The 23,476-nt window shown below is 54.9% G+C and overlaps 1 protein-coding gene across 1 annotated transcript in view; it reads left to right on the plus strand.

Annotated features, from left to right (window-relative positions):
- Positions 1-23,476, plus strand: part of APC2 (APC regulator of Wnt signaling pathway 2) — a 44,113-nt gene that overhangs the window by 10,650 nt on the left and 9,987 nt on the right. The window contains exons 3-10 of the mRNA XM_074978262.1: positions 12,928-13,086; positions 14,242-14,332; positions 15,766-15,943; positions 16,852-16,960; positions 17,202-17,315; positions 18,012-18,089; positions 21,849-21,941; positions 23,072-23,456. Of these exons, the coding sequence (XP_074834363.1) occupies positions 12,928-13,086; positions 14,242-14,332; positions 15,766-15,943; positions 16,852-16,960; positions 17,202-17,315; positions 18,012-18,089; positions 21,849-21,941; positions 23,072-23,456 (1,207 nt within the window). The remainder of the gene's footprint in view (positions 1-12,927; positions 13,087-14,241; positions 14,333-15,765; positions 15,944-16,851; positions 16,961-17,201; positions 17,316-18,011; positions 18,090-21,848; positions 21,942-23,071; positions 23,457-23,476) is intronic.

Raw genomic sequence — 23,476 nt, forward strand, 5'->3', positions numbered from 1 at the left:
ATTGGGTGCGTGAGGTCACCTGTTCCTCTGGGTTTGTGCCACACTGATTCGCCTTTGGAGACCAGAGAGGGTGTGAAGAATTACATAGCTGCTAAGAATTAAATCCCCTCTCTGGGGAGCACATGACATTAATTTATAATGACGAGCGCCTTAAAATAACCCAGGCCTCCGATTGCTTGTACGAGGCAGTGCCTGTGGTTTTACCTGGTGCAGCATGGGGGTGTGTGAGAAAGCGTGTGTGCCCGACGCATGGAGGAGAGGTGAGCTCTGCCATGCCAAACACATGTTCTGGTTCCTCACAGAGCCCTGCATGGCATGTCAGAGCTGCTCCAGAAAGATGCCGGCGTGGGAGATGCGCTTTAGCCAAGGGTGCATTACTGGGCTCAGTACAGGGGTTGCTGGTGAGCCAGCTGTCTCTTCTGGCCTGAAAATCTCTGACTTGCTCAGGCTCCCCCAGACTACAACACTCCCTGCAGCCCGGGAGAGCTGTGGGGCAGCTGATGGAGCTGTTAGCTCTACATCTGACACTTTAGGGAGATAACTTGTCCATGCCTTGGTTTTCCTCTCTGTAGAATGGGGATAGTGATATGGACTTGCCTTTGTAAGACATTTTGCGATCTATGGCTGGAAGTGCGATAGAGTCACCAAGTTCCAGATTATTGTCTGCGTTATGTAGCTGGGCCTGACCCAAAGAGCCTGTGAGCTCAATAGGTGTGACAGACAAAGGGCAGGTGGGGGGAAGACAACAGCCCAATGAGGGGGAGTGATTGCCCCAGCTCAGTTGTAGAGATAAAATTAGAACCCAAGTCAGCGTTCTAGTCATGAGGCAACACTGCCTGTTCCTGATGTGCAATTCAGCTCTCTCCTGGGAAGCCAGGAAGAATGATTACCTGCATATTACTGATGGGGAAACCAAGGCACGGGGGGAGCTGTGGTTGGCTGAAGGTCAAAGGGAGGCCAAGGAATAGACCCAAGATCTTTTTAATTACCCATTCAGCAGCCTCGTCACTAGGTCAGCCTTTCTTTGATCACAAGTGCCTTCAGATGGGTGACTAATGAGGGGGCAAAGATAATCATAGAATCATGGAACACAAGAACTGGAAGGGGCCTCAAGAGGTCATTGAGCCAAGTTCCCTGCCCTTACAGCCAGACAGGCACCATCTAGACCATCCCCGACAGGTGTCTGTCTAACCTGCTCCTAAATATCTCCAGTGATGGAGATTCCACAACCTCCCTAGGCAATTTATTCCAATGTTTAACCACCCTGACAGTTAGGAAGTTTTTCCTAATGTCTAATCTAAACCTCTTTTGCTTCAGTTTAAGTCCCTTGCTTCTTGTCCTGTCCTCAGAAGCAAAGGAGAATAATTTTCTCCCTCCTCTTTGTAACTCTCTTAAAACCTCTATCGTGTCCTCTCTCGGTCTTCTCTTTTCTAAATGAAACAAGCCCAGCTCTTTCAGCCTTCCCTTATAGCTCATGTTCTCTAGACCTGGCATCACTCTTGTTGCTCTTCTCTGGACTTTCTCCAGTGATTGCTCAACTACTGAATAAGGACTAATATGAAATTTGTGGTACAACACGTCAGAGTTTATCATTTAAAAAGAATCAGACAGGTTTTTATTGTCACTCTTTGTCTTGCGTCTATTTCATTACTCACCCCAGCCTCTGTGAGGCAGCAAGTGAGATTAACAGACCCCTTTAGCCTTAAAATCTAGGCACATATCATGGGCCAGGTGGGGCAACAAAGACTTTTAGTTGTTTTAACGAAATAAAAAGATGTTGCAAAATGAAGCGAATGAGGCATTCGCTGCTTCAGCCATGGGTAGCCTCCGAGGCCAAGGACAGAAAGATGCGAGAGTGCAAATCAAAGCTAATTTAAAAGGGGTCAGTCAATATCACTTTTTTCCTGACATGGTTAGAATGCCTTCCAGCGAGAAACTCAAATCTATCCAGTTTATCCCAAGGAGAGTTACTAGCATGACCTGATCCTGGTTTCCAAGCCCCTGTGTGGTGAAGAGATTTCCCTAGCGCAGGCCTCTTTTAATGTAGCAGGAAAAGGTGTCTAATGGTTAGAAACAGAAACTAGACAAATTCAGATTAGGAGCAAGAGACATTTTACTGGCGGGGGTGGGTAATTAACCTCTGCTCTAAGTGACTGAGTGCTGTTCTGGCATTTCAGACATTTCAAGTCCTTAAATCCCAAGTGGACATCTCCCTAAAGAGGTGCTGTAAATCCAACCAGTGTTGTAGGGTTGACTCAGAAATTGCTGGGCAGGGTTCTCCGGGCCATGTGATGCTGGAGCTCAGACTATGCATAACAGCCCTTTGGAAAGCTCAGCTACGGGAGAGGTAGATATGTTGGAGGGTGGGAATGGGGTCCAGAGCCGGGGCTGTACGGGATGGTGTCCCAAGCCTTTCTTTGTCAGAGGCTGGGAATGGATGATGGATGGGGCATGTGGCATTGACCTCTGTTGGAGGACGGGACACTGGGCTAGATGGTGCTTTGGTCTGAGGTCTGCTCTTAGGAAGTTATGTTCTTGTGAGAGGATGAAAAGTGGAAGGAGAAAAAGAACGAGACAGAAGGTGGAGGGGTGATGGGGAGACAGGGCAGAGTGGGCCTGTAAGAATCCCTCCCCAGGCATGGTAGCTGTGCCAGGGTTGGAGCTTGGGGTGCGTGTGTGGAGGAGCTGAGGTTGGGGGAGTACTGCCAGCAACCAGACCCCATTCCCCATTCCAGCTGGGAACCTGGGTACCCTACAATAATTCACTTGCCTGCTGGAGCAGAAAGGCAAATGCTGACTGAAGCAGCGAACGGGAAGCCTGGCTGGAGGGGGCGAAGGGGTGTATGTGTAAGGTGGGTGCAGGGGGAATGGCGGGTTTTATTTTCCCAGTAAATCATTCCTCAGAGGTCAAGGCACCCCGGCACTGCTGGCCTAGGGCAGAGGGCCAGTCCTGTGTGGGTTCCTCTTCCTCTTGGCCTGGGGCAGGCAGAGACGGGGATGTTTGGTCTGCTCTGTCGGAAATCCCGTCGCGTTCTGTTATTTATTGTTGATTTCTAATGCCCGCCGGCACTCTGAGCTCATCGCTCTATGGCTCCCTGTGCCGAGGAGACGCCCCTCCCCCCGTTTGCCTTCCTTCGAAAGGTCTTTATGAGTTGCTGATTGGGTTTCTTAGCAACCCATTTCCAGCCCTGTGGGCACTCGGCAATCAAGCCTCAACCGTTGCAAGATGCTATGGGCTACAGGACAGCATCCAGGCCTGAGAGAACGGTGTTCTAGGCCGAGTTCTGTCACTGTCTGGAGCCGTGCCTCAGTTTCCCCATCATGTAAGATGGTGCTCCTGATACCCCTTTGTAAGGGGCACTGAGATCTAATGACTAGAGCCCTGCAAATCTGCAGCTCCTTTTTGTGGATACGTTTGTGTCCACGCCGGGCTCTACTGATGCAAGTGCTATGCAATAGGCATGCACAATTCATAGACTTAGGAGATGGGTTGACCTGGTTTCTGCTCAGATCCTTTTGTCTGCTTTCTGTCATCCGAGTGACCATTTGGCCGGATCTGTTCCCTCTGGGGTGGGTTGGGTGTGTACGTGAGACAGCAGCATTAAGCTCCTGTGCTTGGTGCTGTACAAATACAATGAAGACACACTTCCTGCCCCTTGCGAGGTGGGAGCTCAGCCCTGCTCCTCCTCCCCCATGCAGCCGGGTGCTTGCTCAAAGCCAGGCCGCCTGTGGGTTAAACAAAGACCAGCTAATGCTCCCGAACAGCACCTACACGGTAAAGCTCGGCCTCTGCATTTATTTATTAATGGAGCTGTTGTAAGTAGGACTATTAGTGATTTGAAAAAGTATCACCAGCACTCGGACTGTCCATAGAGGTCAAAAGGTCACATTTTGGCCCTCTGCCCTGGAACGGTTGCTGACCCCCTTTGCTAAGGCTCCTGCACTAAGCTCCAGAGGGCCCAGGTTCAAGTCTACCTGTTGGTGACTACACTCACAACCTGAATAGGTGCTTTGGTAAAAGCCACCCCAGGCTGTGAAGCTTATGGGGATGTTGGCCCTTTGCAGGGGATGGCGCTGCCTGCTCAGCGGCACGTCAGACTTTGGCTTGTCTCAGCGCCGATCCTCGCTCTTTATTTAATCATGGACTGTTCCAGTCTTGCGCTGGGCCCCAGAACCTGAGGATGGGGCTGGAGTTAACAAGCACACTCACATCTATATTTGATGGCATAGGCGAGTGCCCAGGAAGAGAAAATTGAAAGCCTCTTTGCCTTAATATTCGGGCAGCCAAAGCGCTATTGGCTGTCCCCGTAGCAACCAGAGAGCCTTGGCCAGGCAGTGATTGGCTGGCCCTGTGGGCGGCCTCACCGTGGCTTTTCCTGTTGCCATGATTTATTTACCACCTAGGAAGCATCACATGGGAATCGCCCACGACGCAAGATTTATGAGGTCTCAAAGAACCGTGAAGCCTTTTGTCTTTCATTGGGGGGGGCGTCTCACATTTATTTATTTAGTGGGAAATTGGCTCCAATTTAAAGGAAGCCTCGGCCCATTATCTCGGCTGAGAGGGGCCTGCATGGGGTCTTGGCAAAGCTTGTTGAGGGGTGCCAGCTGATGGGCTCAGAGCAAGGGAACTATTCCCTTCTGGGTCACGGGCAGTGGTCCCTGTAAGCAGAGTGCTCAGGCAGCTGCCCAGGAGAGAGTCGGATGCCGTCCAGCTGATTAGCAGAGCGCCACAGTGCGTGTTTCTACTGGTGGTACACATCTGTGCATGTCTCGGCACGCATGACAAAATTTATTCCACACATGGATGGAAAAAATTAGCGGGAAACCTGGTCATTCTGGACCAGGAACTGTTGTGATGCTGTGAGGCTGCATAGGAGGCGTTTAAAGCATGGGAGTCAAGGACAGGACAGCTGATGCTTTTCCTGGGCTCTGGAAAGTGGGTTATAGTGGTTAGAGCAAGGCAGGGCCAGGAGTCAGGATGCCTGGTTTCAGTTCTGGCTTGGAGAGGGAGCCTCTGCACCTGCTTTGTGCCTCAGTTTCTCTCTCTGCCAAATGAGAATGATCATCCTTCCTTGCAGGACCGTAGGGAGGTTTAACTCATAGGTGTCCACAGAGCAATTTGAAGCCCTTGGGCGGGAGGTGTTCCTCAGTCCGGTGGGCTTGGAGTTTTTCTTCTGGAAAGGGGTTTAAAGAAGACAGGGCCGTTATAAAGGCACAGAGATTTTTTTTTCTGTTGGGGGAAAAAAATCTATTTTCCTTGAATATTTCTGGAAATCGGAGACAGACAGAAAAGAAGCAAAGACATTTGGGTTTTGTAGAAGTATTTTTTCCAGGGGAACCTTGTGAGTTTCCCCACCCGCTTGGGTGTCTTTGGCCAAGGGTACCTTGAATCCACAAACCCACAGGGAGAGAAAGGACACAGGCTAACCCAGACTAAGACCTTGCACAGTTTGCAGATGAGTGGGTTGCAACGCCCCCGTGCAGTGTTACCACTAAGATTTTCCATCCATGCCTGTGATAAATTTTGTTGCATGCACTGAGGCACACCACCCATGGACACACATGTTGGTGGCTGGGGCCGCTCTTCTAATTAGCAGGACAGCACCTGAATCTCTCCTGGGCGGCTGCCCAAGTGCTCAGCTGACGGGGAACGCTGCTCCTAGCAACTTCCAGGGTTTTTTTGAACCACTGCGTGCTGCCAACCTGCCCTGCATAGAGTTTGGCCGCATCAAGGCAAGTAAGTTCTCCTTTGACTGGTCCACATTAGCAGCTGCTATTATTGCTGCTGGTGGTGGATTTGCACGGGTCGGGTGTGAACAAGTGTCAAGGAGTGAGGACCAGGGTTCCCTCTACATTTTTCCATCCATGTGCAGAATAAATTTTATATGCCCCGAGGCATGTGCGGATGTGCACCAGGCTGCTGGCTGTGGGTGTTCTGCTAATGAGCTGGACAGCACCTGAATCTCTCCTGGGCGGCCGCCCAAATGCTCAGCTTACAGGGAACACTGCTCCTCACATGCTCCTAGCACTGCAGCTCAGTGCCCCGCGCCAGGATGTGGCTGCTTGTTCCTTGTGTCCGCTCCTTGTTCGAAGGAACAGGAAGTGTGTGGGCACAGACACACTCGTGCTCTGCATCAGCAACATGTGCACTGTCTCCCCTCCACAGCGCCCTCAGACACACGCCTGCTCGGAAACGCAGTGGTGCAGTCAGATTGTGCTGCACACGGCCCTGCTAAGCCTCACACGCACCACTGCATCCCCGAGAAGCTGGAATGCACACGTGCCGTGGGACGTGGCAGCTAGTGCACGTGTCTTGAACGATGCCCTTGCACCAGCACTAGCGTGTGTTCACACCTGCTGGGACACAGCCCGATTATGGAAGGAGCTGTAGGGATTGTAGTACAGGGCCCCAGCCTAAAGGGAGCCCCCTTAGTATGGGTCTTGGCATTCAGCCCCGAAAGGCCCTGCCTTCTGGGCCTGCTGCTCTTGCTGACTGCGATTCCCGGCCAATGGGAACAGAGGTGGGGTGGAGCCTGCAAGCGGCGCGGTGCCACTTGGTCCCACACCACCCAACAAGAGCTGCTCCAGGTTAGCGCCCCAGTCCCCTGCCCTCTCCTACACCTCCCTCCCTCCCTTTCTGCACAGCCGCTGCCCACTCCTGCACCCTCCCCACTACCCAGCCCCCTCCCCAGCCTCCTTCTGCACCCCAGCCCAGATTCCCAGTTAGCTTTTGAATTCTGACTGGTGGTGCACATCCACATGCCTCCATGCACATAACAAAATTTATTCCGCACCTGGATGGGGAAAAAAAAATCTGCATATGCATCCAGATACTGCACCCTAACTCCTGTCCCGACCCCCCACCCCACCCCAGCCTGCTCCTGCACCCTGGCACCTGCCCAGATGCTGCACCACACCCCCAGCCCATGCCCAGGCAGCCCCCTCCTGCACACTGGACCCCTCATTTTTAACCCCATTCCAGACCTTACAGTGGCCCCACAGAATTTATTAGCCCCAGGAGAGTTAATCCGGCCCTGCTGAGACACGTGTCGACGCACTGGGACATAGACCCATGTGAGTTGCCACCCACTCACCAGCCCTCTGGCAAGTTCAAACATCAAACACTAGGCAGGCCCTGCCAGAGGCCTGGAGAAAAGCGGCCACTGTCCTGATATCACCCTGGCCTCGTGCGCGCTCTCCCCGGCTCCCCTGCACCAAACGCAAGGGGTCGTTAGCAAACTTGGTGAGCTCTGGGGGGAAACAGGAGGGTCACAGCCGGAAGCCAAGCCCATGCCGCTCCCATCCTGATGCAAGGAGACTTGGACGGTTCAAGTGGAACTCACATGGACCAGCCCCACTAGCAATGTCCCTGCAGTGCTAGGAAGGCACTGGAATGGCCCATCAGGCCCTTATGCTGCAGCCATGCTAAGGAGTCCCATGGAGGGTAATAAAGGATCCATTGTCTCCCCATTGTTCTCACTGGGAACAGCCAGATCCTGAACCTGCATGAAAATCTCTTGCAAGGACCAGGGAGCCCTGTAAAATCATCGCAGCTGCCATGGTAACCATCCTCCAGGGAAATACAGAGGCCTAGCCCCAAGAAACCAGCCTGATTATTGGGCTATTTTTCTTCCCACTCATCAGATCTGATTGCTGCTGGCTGCCTTTGTCCCCAGTATCTGAGACCCCAGGGTGTAAGCTTCCTTCCTGCTCCACGTTTCACAGTGGATCTGCCTTTCAAGGCACCTGTAAATCCAGAGCAACTCTCTTGTGGCCAGCATGGGTTTAAATCTATACCAGGGAGCAGCATAATTTAATCCGGTCGTCTCAAGAGGCCAGTGGGTTTTGGTGCTCAACTTCAGACAATGAGGCCAGATTTCCAAGAGTTCAGTACTTTCTAGCTTCTGTTTCTAGCATTCCCTCTAGTTTCTTTCCATCCATGTGTGGAATAAATTTTGTGTACCAAGGCACGTGTGGATGTGAACCACCCATAGAAACACACGCTGCTGGCTGTGGGCATTGTGCTTATTAGCTGGTCAGCCCCTGAATGTCTCCTGGGCAACCACCCAAGGGCTCAGCTTACACGGAACATCGCTTAGGACCTGCCGTGCGATTCTCTTGGGAAAGGGGATTCTGAGCTCCTCTGAAAAGTTGTAGCCCTGGGGGCCTGACTTCTGGGTGTATTGCACCTCAGCAGCTCCACTGGCTGGAGCTGTGAGCACTCAGCACCGCTGATGAAAACAATCACTTTTTCTGTTCTCTCCCTTGACACAGGGAGGTGGTATTTTCCTGCTCCCTGGCGGCTTATGGACTCATGCAAACAAATAACAAGAGGTCCTGTAGCACCTTAAAGACTAACAAATTTATTAGGTCATGAGGTTTCATGGGTAGGACCTAAGAGCTGCACTTGGCAGGTGATACAGGGACGCAGCTGGTGAAATGGCCAGCTCTTTGGGACAGGGGCTGTCTTTTAGCTTGTACATGTACAGCACCTAGCGCAGCGTGGTCTGGGATGTGGCTGGGGCTCAGGGACTCGGCCCCAGGCTAAATAACAGAGCTTAATCAATTACGACTGAAAGACCCATTCCCCCCATTCCTGGTTGGATGAACACGTGGGGGAGGAACATGCGGCTGCAGTCCGTTCCCTGCTCGAAGTGGGAGCCGACAGTGTGTCTGAGTGTGTACAGAAAGACGCCAGCCTTGGTTGCCATAGTTAAGGGTATTTTTAGGTTCTGTTTTTGTTCAGTGTGGGGGTGCTGGAGCAGCTCCCAGGATAAGGGGCAGCTGCTCCCATCTGCCTTTCGGGTTCTGTGTGAGACCCATCTGGGGGCTCGTTGGTGGCACAGGGGGCAATGAGGCCTGGTCTCAGCTGAGTTTACACAGCTCCGTCACATGGGCCCTCTAGTGCCATTGTCACTAAGGGCAGGATTTCGCTCCATGGAGGAGGGGCGATGTCCCATTGTTCTCAGTGAGGGAAGGGAATGCCCTATTGTTCTCAGAAGGGGTGGGGAGATGCCCCCATTGTTTCTCATGGGGGAAGGGAGGATGCCCCATTGTTCTTAGGGAGGGAGGGAGTGCCATTGTTCTCCCCTGGGTGTGTGTGCCCAATTGTTCTTAGTGGGGGAGGTGGGGTGCCCCACTGTTTTCACTGGGGGGAAGGGCAATGCCTCATCGTTCTCAGTGAGGGAAGGAATTACATTGTTCTTGGGTCGGGGAGGTGGAGCGTGTATTTATTTTCGGTTGGGGGAGGGGCGATGTTCCACTGTTCTCCCTGAGGTAGAGGGGAGATGCCCCATTGTTCTCAGCGAGGGAAGGAATTCCATTGTTCTCAGGGGGATGTAGTGTGCCCAACTATTTTTGGGGAGGAGGGGTGATCCCGTCTCAGTGGGTGAGGGGTGATGCCCCATTGTTCTCAGTGGAGGCGGGGGGGGTGCCCCATTGTTTTCAGTGAGGGAAGGAATTCTTTTGTTCTCAGAGGCCTGGCGGGGAGGTAGGGTGCCGGATTATTTTCAGTGGGAGAGAAGTGGTGGTGCTCCGTTGGTCTCAGTGGGTGAGGGGCGATGCTCCATTGTCCTCCCTGAGGGAAGGAATGCCATCGGTCTTGGGGTGGAGAGGGGGTGAGGTTCCGTTGATCTCGGGGCGGGAGACACTCCCCCATTGTTTTCAGGGAAGAAGTTGAGTGCCCCATGGTTCTCAGGCAGCCTGTTGTTTGCAGGGGGAGCTGCAGGGTGCTATGCTCTGCTGAAAACAGCCCCCCAGTTCCCCTTTAGTGGCCCCTCAGCAGAGCAGAGCAGGGCTGGACGGGGCAGCAGAGCCCTAAACCTCCCCTTGGAGCCTGCAGGGCCCCCGGGGGTTCGTATAGAGGCTCACTGGGCTGCTGGGGGGGGTTCTGCCCCCAATGTTCCTCTCCTCTGAGGGCTCTGCTCTTGCCCCAGCGGCGTCCTGGGAAAGGCTGAGCCCCACACAGCAGGCCGGAGTTACAGCCTCATGGGCAGCCGCAAAAAGCAACCCTGGGGAGAATTTCACACCATGCTCCACTGGGGGGGGCTTTCCGAGCCCCCTGAGCAGTGTGCGAAGGGCCGAGCAGGCCCAGCGCTCATGCGTGGTAAACAAAGCCCAGCCGTGTCTCCAATTGTCCTGTGGCCATGCGGGTGCTGGAAATTAACTGATCACAGATTCCACCCCCAGTGACCGAACACTGACGAGGCATCGGGGCTGTCCATGCAGCATGCATCCATCTATTGGATGTTCTGCCACCTGCCAGGCCCCCCTCCAGTGCAAAGCCAGACTCCCCAACTGGGGCATTGAGCCTGCAGCGTGGTCCCCATGGGGCAGGAACAGGCACTGGGGGCCGCTCTGAAAGCTGGAGGGTGGGGGGGGGGGTTGTGGCTGGGTTATGGGGCGAGCACAGGGGGCAGGGGACTGCAGGACTGGATGACAGGGGTGGATCACTCCAAAATTGCCCTGTTCTGGTTCATTCCCCCATCCAGCTCCGTGAGAAGTCAGGCAATCAGCTAGATGGAGCATGGCTCTGTCCCCCACAGCTGGGCAGTGGGGGGGGGGTCTGGTGAGGGAGGGGGTGCAGGTGGCAGGGGGGAGAATGCTGCCCAGTTGCCGCCATCCCCAGGAGGGAAGGAGGGGGAGGAAAGAGGCCGTGGGGTGAGGGGGAGACAACGGGAATGGCAGACGAGAGCCGGACAAAGCAGGGGGGCAGCGGGGCAGAAGGGGAAGGTGGATTGGGGTGGGGTGGTCTGAGTGGGGGGTCCCAGGGGTGCTGAGGAGCCAGAGGGAAGGGCAGGTGGCTGATGATTTGCATGCTTGGATTTAACCCTTGGGGTTCCGGGGGCGAGCTGCTCTCTCTGGGGCTGGCAGAGGGAGTTGCCATTGTGGAGCTGGGAAGGGCTGTGGGGCTGGGCAATCGGGGGTGTCAGGTGCCTGGGGTGTGCGGGGGCGGGGGATTGCCCCAGACCAAGGAGCCGGTACTGCGACAAAAGGAGCCCAGGGTAGGTTGTTCAGAACCAGCCCAGAGGCCCCAGGGAGATCCCTGAACTGCTGGCGTGTTCCGCTGTCCCTCCTGGGCGCTCCTGAGCCCTGTCCCTTGCTGCCCGGCTGCCTTTCCGCCGCCCTATATCGGCTGCTGGTTTGGACAGGTTGATCGGAGCAGCTGCGTCCAGAGCAGTGTGTCTAAGGACCCACTCTCCCCTGCTGAGCATCCGAGGGCCACCGTGCACCCCCTCCCCATAGGGGCAGTGCCTGGAGAGGCCCTGCCTGGGGCATCCTGAAGCCCGGGGGTTGCACCACACGGCCAGTGGCTGGCACCAGTGCACGCTTGCCCCCATCTCAGGGCCACCCTGCTGGCTCCTACCCCCGGGTGCCACATGCCAGGCTGTGCCAGTGCAGAGGCAAAGGCCTGGCACACGGCAGGACCAGCTGATCCCTGCAAACGTGTGTCTCCTCGCATTAGCTCTCTGGGTGCACTCGGCCAAGGGCAAATCCCGCTCTGCTAAGGGCTCCTGGCTGGGCTACTGCTTCCTAACACCTTTAACGTTGCAATCCAGGGTAGGAGTAGCCTCCGGCACTGGCTGGGTCTGGGGAGCTCCTTTGTCGGGGGTAAGAGCCGTGCCAGCCACTCTGCTTGCTGCTTTGAAGAGCTGGGACCTGCTCTGAGGGGTCCCCCTCTGAGCCGCCGTGGCTCCTGTCCCCAGCAGAGCTGTGGCACACGGTTCCCTCCGGGCGCTTCATCCGGCGCCGTAGAGCAGAGCAGAACATGCAGAGAACAAAGGGGACAGGGAAGCAGGCGGAGACGGGCAGAGACTATGGAGAGAGAGTCAGCTGGTGCACTGGGAGAGGAGAGATGGTCCCTGGAAGGTTCAGGGGCTCGCAGGGCAGGTCATAAGAAGGGCAGTATGGTTCAGTGGGTAAGGGACTGGCATTCCCAGCTCCGCTGCTGGCTGGCCAGGTGGCCTTGGGCATGCCACCCCTCCTGTGCCCCCAGTCCATGGTCTGTTAGCAGCTCTTTGGGGCGCAGCCGGTTGGTTTCTGTGGCACTGAGCACACCAGCCTGGCAAACAGGTCAGAAGCCAGTTCCTCACTGCGGTGATGAGCAGGGGAGTGCTCCGCCCCAGCGTAGGCTGCCTGGGAGGGGTGGGAGCAGAGCAGGCTGCTGTATCGCTCCTCTTACCCGCTGCTGTGCTGAGCATGGGGGGCAGCCCCCAGCCCCAGTCCCAGCCCCAGCCCCAGCCTGCCCCGAGCCTGGGGGACATTTCTGTCCGTAGGACGGCTGGAGGCAGCTGCCATGGAGCTCCCAAGAGCACGAGGCCTGCAACAGCCACCTCTGCACGTGCTTACCCAGACCATAGGGACATGCAGAGGTGGTGCGGAGCCGGAGACGGGGGCCCCTGGAGGGGGGGTGCTTTGCCCTGGGGTGGCATGCGCGGCTGTGGGATAGAGCATGTGGGCTGGCAGGTGGGACTGGGAGATGCATTGACCCCCTCCACCAGAGCCCTGCCTGAGACGGGTGCCTGCTGGCCCAGTTGGAGGATTTGAAGCCCAACACTGGGCATGAAGTACATTGAGTTTCACACCTCTGGTCTAGCCCGTCCCTGGACAGGTGTTTGTCTGACCTCCTCTTAAGTACCCCCAGTGATGGAGATTCCACAACCTCCCTAAGCCAGTGGTCCCCAGCTTGGGGGCTGCGACCCCCGGGGGGGCTGCGAGCGCATTGCCAGGGGTCTGGGAAAAAAATAAAAGATCAGTAAAAATGGTCCTAGAAAATAAGGTTTAAATAAATTGCAAAGTGACAACCCAGTGTTATTTTTAAATGAAGTATCGTCCAGTCGTGCGACTAAGAGCAGCACGGTGGTTCGCTTTGTCATTGAATGACATGCCTGCAGCGGCTGCCCACCTCTCTCTGTCTGTCCCCAGGCGCTGGAGGAGCTGAAGATGTCTAGCTCCGTAGCATCCTATGACCAGCTGGTGCGGCAGGTGGAGGCACTCAGGAAGGAGAACACGCATCTGCGCCGGGAGCTGGAGGACAACTCCAACCACCTCTCCAAGCTCGAGAATGAGACCTCAGACATGAAGGTGACGGCGCTGCCAGTCCCGGGTCTGGCCCTCACTCCTGGCACCAGTCGCCCCGAGCCCTGCGCCAGGGCAGGGGGGCAAGTTTCCTGCTGGATTTCCTGGGGAGGGAGCGGGGCCTAGTGGGTAGCACCTGAGGCAGACCCTGGGAGGACTCGATCATGCTGCTTCCCCAGGCCACTGTCTGCTCAGATCTACACACAGGCTAGGTGATGGATTTGTCCATCATGTGCCTCAGATTCCCCATCTGGCACTAAGACTCTTTCCCCTTCCCCCCAAAGGGTTAATCAGGTCCTTGCTGGACTAGCGCTCCTTGGAGGCTGGTATTTTGTGTGTCCCGCTCCCTCCAGTGAATGTGGAGCCCAGTGGGAGAGGAGCGTGCTCACAATCTTCCCGTCTGTGTCCCTTCCATTGCCTGGGGAGGTTGTGGAATCTCCATCTCTGGAGATATTTAAGAACAGGTTAGGTAAATGTCTGTCAGGGAAGGTCTAGACAGTATTTGGTCCTGCCATGAGGACAGGGGGCTGGACTCGATGGCCTCTCGAGGTCCCTTCCAGTCCTAGCTTTCTATGATTCTGATTCCAACCTCCCACATAGGCTGGAGCGAGGAGGGGTCGGCTTTGCCCCTTGTCCCCCGGCTGATGTGCAGAGCTGGTGCAGGGGGCTGAGCCAGGACCCTTGAGAACAGCTGTTCTTTGCCCATCCTCTGGGCCCTTACATGCGCCATGACTCGCACAATGCACAGCACGATGCATAACTAGCACAATGCACGACTCGCACAATCCACGACTAGCACAATGCACAACTAGCACAATGCACAACTAGCACAATGCATGGCACGATGCACAACTAGCACGATGCACAACTAGCACAATGCATGGCACGATGCACAACTAGCACAATGCATGGCACAATGCATAACTAGCACAATGCACAACTAGCACAATGCTCGATGCATGTGGCTCTTGCAGAGCTGCCAGGTCTGATTCCTGCTACTGACACCTGGCCGGGAGTCCAGCCAGCCAGCCAGCCCTGCCGGGATCCCCCTGAGGGGCTAGAGTGGGGTGCCTTCTCCCTGCCCCATTTGTGCCTTTACTTCTCTGCAGAGGCCCGGCTGGTGGGACCGCTCTCACCATGCTGTGTTCCCCTGTTTGTTAGGAAGTACTGAAACACCTGCAGGGCAAACTGGAGCAGGAGGCCCGGGTCATGGTGTCGTCTGGACAGACAGAAGTTCTGGAACAGCTGAAAGGTGAGTGAGCCCGAAGAGGTGGCCCCTCCAGTAAGGTGAGGCTGGGGGGGGGGTCTGTTTTGCACCAGGGGAGTCCTGAAGAGCTGCCAGCAGCTGGTGGGGGGATGCAGGAGGAAGCCCAGAGCCCCCCGGGAAATGAAAAGACAGGTGTCCTGCACTGGGGGAGGCCTAGGACCAGGACTGGGGACTCTAGTCCCAGCTCAGATGGGGGAGTTGTGCTCAGTGGTCTGAGCAGCGTCCTGGGAGTTTTAGGTCCTGAGTTCTGTTCCTAGCACTGTCGGGGACAGGGGGTAGTGGATGGGCTGCTGAACCAGAAATCAAAAGCAATGGTTGTCCATCCTGGAGTGGAATAAATTTTATCAACACCAATATGTCCAGATGTGCACCACCTGTAGAAACAGCTGGGTGGCGCTTGAACCTCTCCTGGGCCACCAACCAAGCGCTCTCGGCATCCAAGGAGATCTGGGTTCTCTTCCCCACGCTTCCACTGCCTCCCTGTGTGACCTCAGCCAAGATCCTGATCCTGACTGTGTGTCAGCCTCTGCTTATCTCGACACATGGCAGTCACAGCTCAGTTGGTAGTGGGCAGAGTTAAGGGGAATTACACTGGAAAGTTGTTGGTGGAGGGTAGAGTTAAGGGGAATTAAATTGGAAAGCTGTTGGTGGCAGACAGAGTTAAGGGGAATTAAATTGAAACCTTTTGGGAAGCCATTTTTTGAGCCAGCACATCCTCATGCCATGGCTCTGCCCACACTGGGAAGTGAAATCATACAGCTGGGTCTCAACAGGAGCAATTCTGGCTAGGTGGGCCAGGGACACCCTCAGCACTGGACAGGGGTCAGACAGGGCTGGATTTAGGGGCAGGTTACCCAGGTGACCATCTAAGGTGCCAGGTGTGGTGGTGTCAGACTTGGGATGTTGTTTTTTTGTTGTGAGGAGCTGTGCATCTGTATTTATTCAGGCTCGCATACAAATTTAGCCTGGCCTATGATGGGTGTTAACTATGCATGTAAATCGTGCATCAACCCCGTGAAATGGGGAACAAATACGAAATAAGGCATTCGTAAGTTTACCATGTGCGAGCAGGCTCCACTTTCCTGGGAAGTGCACACGGTGTCTCGAGGCAGCAGGTTAGAACGTGCTAGTGCCCCTCCTGCTGTGCTAGAGTACAAGCTGTTTGCTGGTGTGGATGGGACCAGACTGTCCTAAGCGACGTATGGAACTGTATAACAACCAGGGGCTCGGTGCACTGCCCCACCTGGGCCCCAGGGCATGGGATTCACCCCAGGGGAAAAGGAGGGGCAGAAGGCTATCAGCAGGCTACTCTTCTATGCGGGGGCCTCTAGAAAGGCTCAGTCCTGCTGTTCCTCCTAACACCATCCTCACAAGGGCGCCCTTGTTTTTCTGTACCCCCCTTAACCCCCCACCCCCAGCCCTACAGATGGACATCACCAGCCTCTACAACCTGAAGTTCCAGCCGCCCGCACTGGTGCCCGAGCTTGCCTGCCCCGAGGGTAGCCCCGCGCGTCTAGCCGCTCCTCAGAAGAAGGACAGCATGGGGGAGCTGAGTCGGGCCACCCTCCGGCTGCTAGAGGAGCTGGACAGAGAGAGGTAAGCGCTGGGGAGGCGGCGGGAGGCAGGAGGGACCGTGAGGGGCAGGGCTGGTCTGTGAGCACCCCCAGGGCAATATGCTGTGAGCTGTCACTCCCATGCCCAGCCGTGCTTCTCTGTCTGTCTGCTTTCCCCTTGCACACCTGTCCGTCTGTCCCTATATGGCCATGCACATCTGGCTGTCTGCCCTTTCCCCCTGCACGCTCATCTGTCTGATCTATCTGCCTTTCCTCTCACACACCCATCTGTGTGCTTCCCTCTCACACACCCATCTGTCTCTCCCCTGGCACACCCATCTTTGTGCTTCCCTCTTACACACCTGTCTGTCCCTGTGTGTCCATACACACCTCTTAGCCTTTTCCCCTTGCACATTTATCTGTTTGCCTCTCCCCTTGCACACCCATCTGTTTATTTTATGCCCATAAACTCCCATCTATTTGCCTTTCCCCCTGTGCCCACATCCATTTGTCTGGCTCTCCCTCTGCACACCTATCTGTCCCCTGCATACCCTTCTGCCTGTCCTCAGACAAACCCCCCTCTGTCTTTCTATCCACCACATGCATCCATCTGTCCGCCAGCCTCTCTCGCTCCATCCTGCCCCCACCCCTGGAGTGCCAGCGTGCTACCTCACCAGGTGGTTGGGGGGACCCTTTGCTGCTCCTGTTACCCAGAATCCTGAGCAGCCCAGCCATGTGCCCGTCACCAGGGATTTCCCCGGGGGGCCATTAGCTGAGCTGGGCTCAGTGTGGGGCTTGTCGGATGAAGAAGCCCATAGTGGATGTGTCTCTGTCCTTGCTGGTAGGTTTCTGGCTGGGCTGGGGATTGGGCTGATGTCTGGTCAGCACTGGGGTAGGAGCCCGAGGAGCTGGGGGGTCCGTTACTGTCCTCTCCCTCCTCCTGTTCTCCAGGTGTTTCCTGCTGAGCGAGATTGAGAAGGAGGAGAAGGAGAAGCTCTGGTACTACACGCAGCTGCAGGGCCTCTCCAAGCGCCTGGATGAGCTTCCGCACGTGGAGACGGTGAGTCCCTGCCCAGGGTCTGGCCAGGTGCTGGGGACCCACCCGGAGACCAGAGCAAAGGGGGATCCCTACTCTGCCAGGACCACCTGTGTGCTGAGGGCCAGGGACTCTGTCCAGGACCAGAGCCAGCCCCCTGGCTCCGAGGATGCGCCTCCCTTAGGGAATGCATTGGGGTGGAGCGGGGCCAGCCAGGATCCTTCCCCTCATGCTGTGCCTCTTCCATTGTCTCCCCCGCCCCCAGTTCTCCATGCAGATGGATCTGATCCGGCAGCAGCTGGAGTTCGAGGCCCAGCACATCCGCTCACTCATGGAGGAGCGCTTCGGGACCACGGATGAGATGATGCAGAGGGCTCAGGTCAGGGCAGGGGAGTGGCCCCTTCCCCCAGGTTGTTTCCCTCTGTCCTCACCCCTTCCCCTCAGCAACGCAGCCCCCTCCCTTTGCGAAACCATCGTGGGGAGGGAGTGGACTGCAAAGCCCTCCCCCAGAGCTGGGCAGTGTGGGCGGGAGAAAAATGAATCAGGAACCAATAATGCCCCAAAATACAGGCAAAGGGAAGCATGAGGGGGATCAGGCTCTCTTCAGTCACCCCAGAAAGCTTGGTAATTGGGGTGCAATCCTCCTACCTGTGACCCCTGTAAGCGGAGCCCTTGGGCAGTTGCCCAGGAAAGGCTCAGGTGCTGCCTGGCTGATTAGCAGAGCACCCGCAGCGTGTGTTTATGTGGGTGGTGCACATCTCCATGTGCCTCGGTGCATGTAACAAATTTATTCCACACACGGATGGGGAAAAAATAGAGGAAACCCTGCGCCTATCCACATGGGGGGAGCAATGGAGAACGAGTGGGAATCAGGCTCATATGCTACCCAGGGTGGTGTATTTTTGCATGGGAGAGAGGGACAATAACTGATCTGGGAGAGGGGAGCACCTCCCTTCCCTGTGTCCCCCTTCCCCAGCCTGTTTCTCTCTGTAGGCCCCATGGTGCCTGGCCCCACCTGGTGGGATGGTGTCAGGGTGGCCTGGTGCTTGCTGACTCTGTGATTCAATCCCTGCAGATCCGAGCCTCCCGCCTGGAGCAGATCGACAAGGAGCTGATGGAGGCTCAGGACCAGGTGCAGATGTCGGACCCACAGGTAACGGGGCAGGACCTGAGGCCGCTGCCTCTGAGGGAGGGAGAGGAGATGGTACGCTCGCTTGCAGGGCAAGGAACACCCCCCAACCTGGTGCAGTCAGTGCCACCTGTTCCACTGACAGCTGCCACATCCTTGTCCTGGGTGTGCAAAACCAGTGTGCATCCCCGTGGGCTCCCAGCCCCTGCTGTGTCACCCTCACATGTGCAAACACCCAGCTCCAGGCACCGTGTTGCTGATTTACCCCCCGCCACAGCATCACCCAGAAGCATGTACTCCTGTGCATTCATCCCCATGCTCCCAGCTCACTTGGGCTTGCACACACACCCTTCCCCGAGTCACACACCAACTCACACCTTCCCTGACGCATTACAAGCACACCCAGTGAGGGGTGGTTTTCACAAACACAGGCAGGCAGGCACTCCACTCTAATCGTGAGGGTCTGTGCCAGGCCTAGCTGTGGCAGGCAGCTTCTGTGGCATTTCCCTGCCAGAGCAGGGTGGGCTTTTCTGCTTTTCCAGGGCCTCCTTCCATCCCAACTGGATGTCTGGTGCCCTTCTCCCATGCTCACCCTCGGGGGGTTATTTGTGTTCCCTGTAAGCTAAGGGCTTGGGCAGCCACTCAGGAGAGATTCAGGTGCTGCCCAGTTGGCTAGCAGAGTGCTTACAGCCAGCAGCCTGTCTTCTTTGGGTGGTGCACATCCGCACACGCCTCCGTGCACAGAAGAAAATTTATTCCGCTCCCAAGTGGAAAAACTGAGAGGGAACTCTGTTTGCGTCCCACCCACAGGCCTGGGCACTGCGCCCCGAAGCTGAGCCGGGCAGGCGATGGCAGAGTCATGGAGGTCATGGCAGGGCTGGGTGGGCGCCAGGCATACAGGCTGGGCTGGCAATCTGCGTCCTAAGAGGGGAACGACAAGAAGTTATGTGGCACCTTGTCGACTAACAGATATTTCGGAGCATGAGCTTTCATGGGCAAAAACCCGAAGCGGGTTTTTGCCCACAAAAGCTCATGCTCCAAAATATCTGTTAGTCGACAAGGTGCCACAGGACTTCTTGTTGTTTTTGAAGAGACAGACTAACACGGAGGGGAAGGGGCACGGGGGGGTGGGGAGGCTGCTTGGCGTGGGGTGAGGCTGGCGCCAGAGGCGGGCAGGTCTTCGAGGCCATCCCCGCCCCACGGAGCAGAAGGGCCAAGCCTTTGTGTGTCTCTGGTGCCATGAACTGGACAGTTGTCATGGCAACCAGAAGTAGGCCAGGCAGGGAGATGCTGGCAGGCCCCGCTGCATATGCGGGGGGGGGTTCAGCAGAGCCCCCCCCCCACCCATAGGGTCATCTGCTCCGAGTGGCTGAGCCAGGCCCCATGCTGGGAATCAGTCACGGGTGGGGCCTGGCGGTGCGAGATGTGTCTCAGAATTAATCCCACAGCTGGCGGTGCGTGTTACCGATGCCACAGATCTAACCCAGACCACAACAAAAGCCACTCACAGTGACTCTATTCTCTTCGACGGTACAAAAGCACCACAGCGTTATTTAAAAAAAAATATTGCTGCCTATTGTCTCTAAACACCCTCGGAATACATAAATGCAAGAGTAGCATTTTAAAACTCCCCTAATCTTAAATGCGACAGTAATATTAAACGCACTAAGCCCACGTTTTAAAAGCTTTGTGTTGAGAATGCTACAGCGGTATTGAAAAGCTAGAGCATTATTTTGCTGAAATATGAAACAGTACTCAATTAAAAATGCAACTGCCATAGAAAGAAAATATGGTGATTGTATTAAGAAAATCAACTACATATTTTTAAAAAGTAAAGTAGTATTAAAATACGATTACATTAAAAGGGAAAGATTTTCAATTAAAAACACAAAGTTCTAAGATGAATATTTCAGAATGGTTCAAGAAAAATACCTGCAGGATTTAAAAATGTAGACCAGTATTATTAAAATAGTACAGCCCTTTAAAAACACTATTGTTATAGGGGGAAATGTCATGGTTTTATTAATTATAAGAAAAAAATACTATCTAATTGCTAAAGCAAAATACCTGAAATAAAAATTATTGCTTTTTTTGTTAAAAATCCTATAGAATTATTTAAAAAAGTAGTGCTAAGAAATAATATTAGAATATTGTTTTTAAAATATTACAATTTTAACACCTCCACCATTTTATAATAAAAATAGTTTTTTCAAAAGAAAACACTATATACAATTTAGCCTGCAATGTTATTAGAAAGCCCACCATTTTATAATAAAAATAACATATCAAAAGAAAACAATCCACAATCAAAACCCTACAACGTTATTGGAAATACTAAGTTACTCAACAATGAGAACCCTGAATTCTTCAGTAATAGAGCAGGATGCAGCAGGGGTTTGGATGATTATTGGAGAATATTGCAGTGTTTTTCGAGGGATAAGTGTCCAGAGCTTAATTAGCCTCTGAAGTTTTAAAACCCAGAGGCCCTGGATGAAATGCTGGCTCTATTCAAATGAATAGCTTTGTCGCTGACTTCAGTGGGATCAGAATTCCACCCTAGGGTTTCATTAACATCTGAATTGAGTTTCAAAAGCCAGAGGTCATGTGATTCCTGCTGGGCTCCCACCAGTCACAGGTGCATTCTCTATCCTGTCTTCTGGACCAGAGATTGGAAAGGAGTGGAGCACCAAATTATTTTGCCCTGAGCCTTTAATTGCACTAAGGAAACCGATAGCAGAACGGGCTGTGAATTTCGCCCTTAGCCTCGTGCAAAGCTAGAGCACGGCAGGGCTTTGAACAGAGCCCTGGGAAGATGGAGCAGTTCACGGTCAGCAAGACAATTATTGCACTGTTGGCTAAAATGAGGATTTGTCCTAGAAAGAGAAATGAGCTTGGTTTTGATGCCCTGATGCGCTTGGCAGTATGTATTTTATTACATACATCTGCAGTGAGGGAGGCTAGTCCGGTGGCTGTTTGCCCTGTGACTGAGGAACGCTGGGTTCCAGTCCCTTCTCTGCCACAAACTGCATGTATGACCTTGGGCAAGATTCTTATTTTCTCCATGTGCTTCAGGTTCCCAATGTAAGATTATCTTGCCTGGAACAAGCAGCTCGTAGGGTGGTAGATTGGCTGCTTCACAGGAAGCCGTTTTCAGTGCTGGCCTCGCACAATGCAGAACCAGACCTCATCTCACACGTGTCTCAGGGGAGGCACACGCGTGTGACACGTGCCTCCAGCCTGCACGTTATGCTCACGCCCCCATGCCGTCCTTTAAGGTGCAGGACCCACCGATCTGTGTGTCCCACATCCCTTTCCCTGTCTGATCCTCAAGGGAGGTGCCCGTCACTGCGCCCGCTACAGGCACTAGGGTTTCCTTGACCGATGCAGTGACTCCTGTGTTTAGCTCTGGCCGTCACTGGTTGGGCCTTCTCTGTTACGCCCCTCCTGAGTCTGGCCTGCTGAGTTGTATTAACAGGGGGTGTAATTTACACACCGAGAGGGCAAAATGCACGGAGACATGCCCTGATCTGGGCCCGATGCAGGAGGCAGAAACAAGCAGACTGGGAGAGAACAAAAGTATGGCACTCTGCCTTCCCCACTCCTTCATGAATAGAGTCCCCTGCGCCCATTCATGCACCTGGCTGCTCCCTGCCCTTCAGCAGCTGCATGGATGAGGTGAAGCCAGCTGGGTCCTTGCAGGGCAGGGGGCTATTCACAGCCAGCCAGCCAGCCATGTGCTGCTGCTTGCAAGTTCTAACACACAAACTGTCTCTGTCCTGGTAGCTGTGTGGGAAGCTGTCCAGCATGGAAGCGGATGGGAGTCTGGAGATCCCAACGCATCCTGAGGAGGGAGGGAGCCACCTCAGTAACAATAAGGTAACGGGAATCCCTACCCCTGGGTGGGGGAAATGCAGACGCCTCCTGGAAATTAACAAATAGCTGTTCCCCAGGTCTGAATGGCACAAGCGCTGCAGGGCAGAGAGGGCGCGACGCTCAAAGCCATGGCTTCTGTGGCCAGCTCTGCTGCAAGCCACCGCCCTGCTCTGTGCCTCAGTTTCTCCTGCAGCCCTTGTTCTGTGGTTGGCTCTTTTCGCAAGAAATGTAAAATAACGGAAGCCCTGGGACGCGACAGTATTTGCAAACTACGTACAATGTGCTAGGCCTGGTGGTGCTCACCCCATGCTACTCTGACCAGTTCTGGTGTCTTCTGGGACACGAGGGACGGTTAGCACCAGCAGGAGGTGTGCAGCCAGCTGAGAGGGTTGCTAGCCAATTCCTGTGCATGACATCTGCTCTGATTGTGCACTCTGACTCTGGTCTTGGATGTGGCGTTTGTCCCAGCACTGCTCGAGGCGGGGAAGGGGCCTCACATTACATCTTGGTTTGCTCGCACCAGGGAAAAGCTTGAGGTCCCTGAGCTAATAGGCAGCCTGATTCAGTTTTTGCATCACTTGTACAGTGTAAACCCGCTGATTTCAGTGGGGTCTCTTGTGATTCCATTCCGGTGAGTCAGAGGAGACAGCCCCAAGGCACACAGGAGGTTCACATTCACTGTGTGATCTTGGGCATGTCTTAACCTGGCTCCTGGGCCTGGAGACTAGTCAGCTGGTGGCCAGTGGTAGCTGGCAGCTGCTGAGTGAAACTGACTTGGCTCTTGTCTGTTTCACTTTGCTCACCTTTGAATCCATCAGTGGTGGCTAAAGGTTTTACTGTTTGCAGGCCCCAGCTCCAGGGAGGAAGAACTTGGACAGAGTTAAGGGGCATTTTCCTGGGGGATGCAGACAGGGTTACAGAGGCCAAGACTGGAGCTGAAGCTGAGGGATCGCTGACTGTCCTGGCCCCCAGTTGCATGCTTGAAACATTTCTGTGCACCCCGGGGCAGGCCCACGCCGGAGTTTGGCGATGTCTGCACATGAGGGACCCATGCAGCAGGATTTGTACTCCTGGGTGGGGGGGCTGACCAGGACAGAGCGTGGTGGAACCTCCAGGGTGCTTATGCGCTCCAGGTGGAAGTCATCTTCTGGCTCCTGTCTATGCTGGCGACCCGGGACAAGGACGACATGTCCCGCACCCTGCTGGCCATGTCCAGCTCGCAGGAGAGCTGCCTGGCCATGCGCAAGTCCGGCTGCCTCCCACTGCTCGTCCAGATCCTGCACGACACGGACCGGGAGCCGGGAGCTCACGAGAGCCCCGGCGGTGGCAAGGACGCCCGCATGCGGGCCAACGCCGCGCTCCACAACATCGTCTTCTCGCAGCCCGACGAGGGCCAGGCCAAGAAGGAGATGCGGGTGCTGCATGTGCTGGAGCAGATCCGCTCCTACTCGGAGACCTGCTGGGACTGGCTGCAGATGCAGAGCAAAGAGGGGAAGAAGGGCCCTGAAGGCAGCGCCGGTAGGGAAGGATGATGCTGC

This window comes from Carettochelys insculpta, chromosome 27 (genome assembly GCF_033958435.1).
Source record: "Carettochelys insculpta isolate YL-2023 chromosome 27, ASM3395843v1, whole genome shotgun sequence".
NCBI classification, from domain to species: domain Eukaryota; kingdom Metazoa; phylum Chordata; order Testudines; family Carettochelyidae; genus Carettochelys; species Carettochelys insculpta.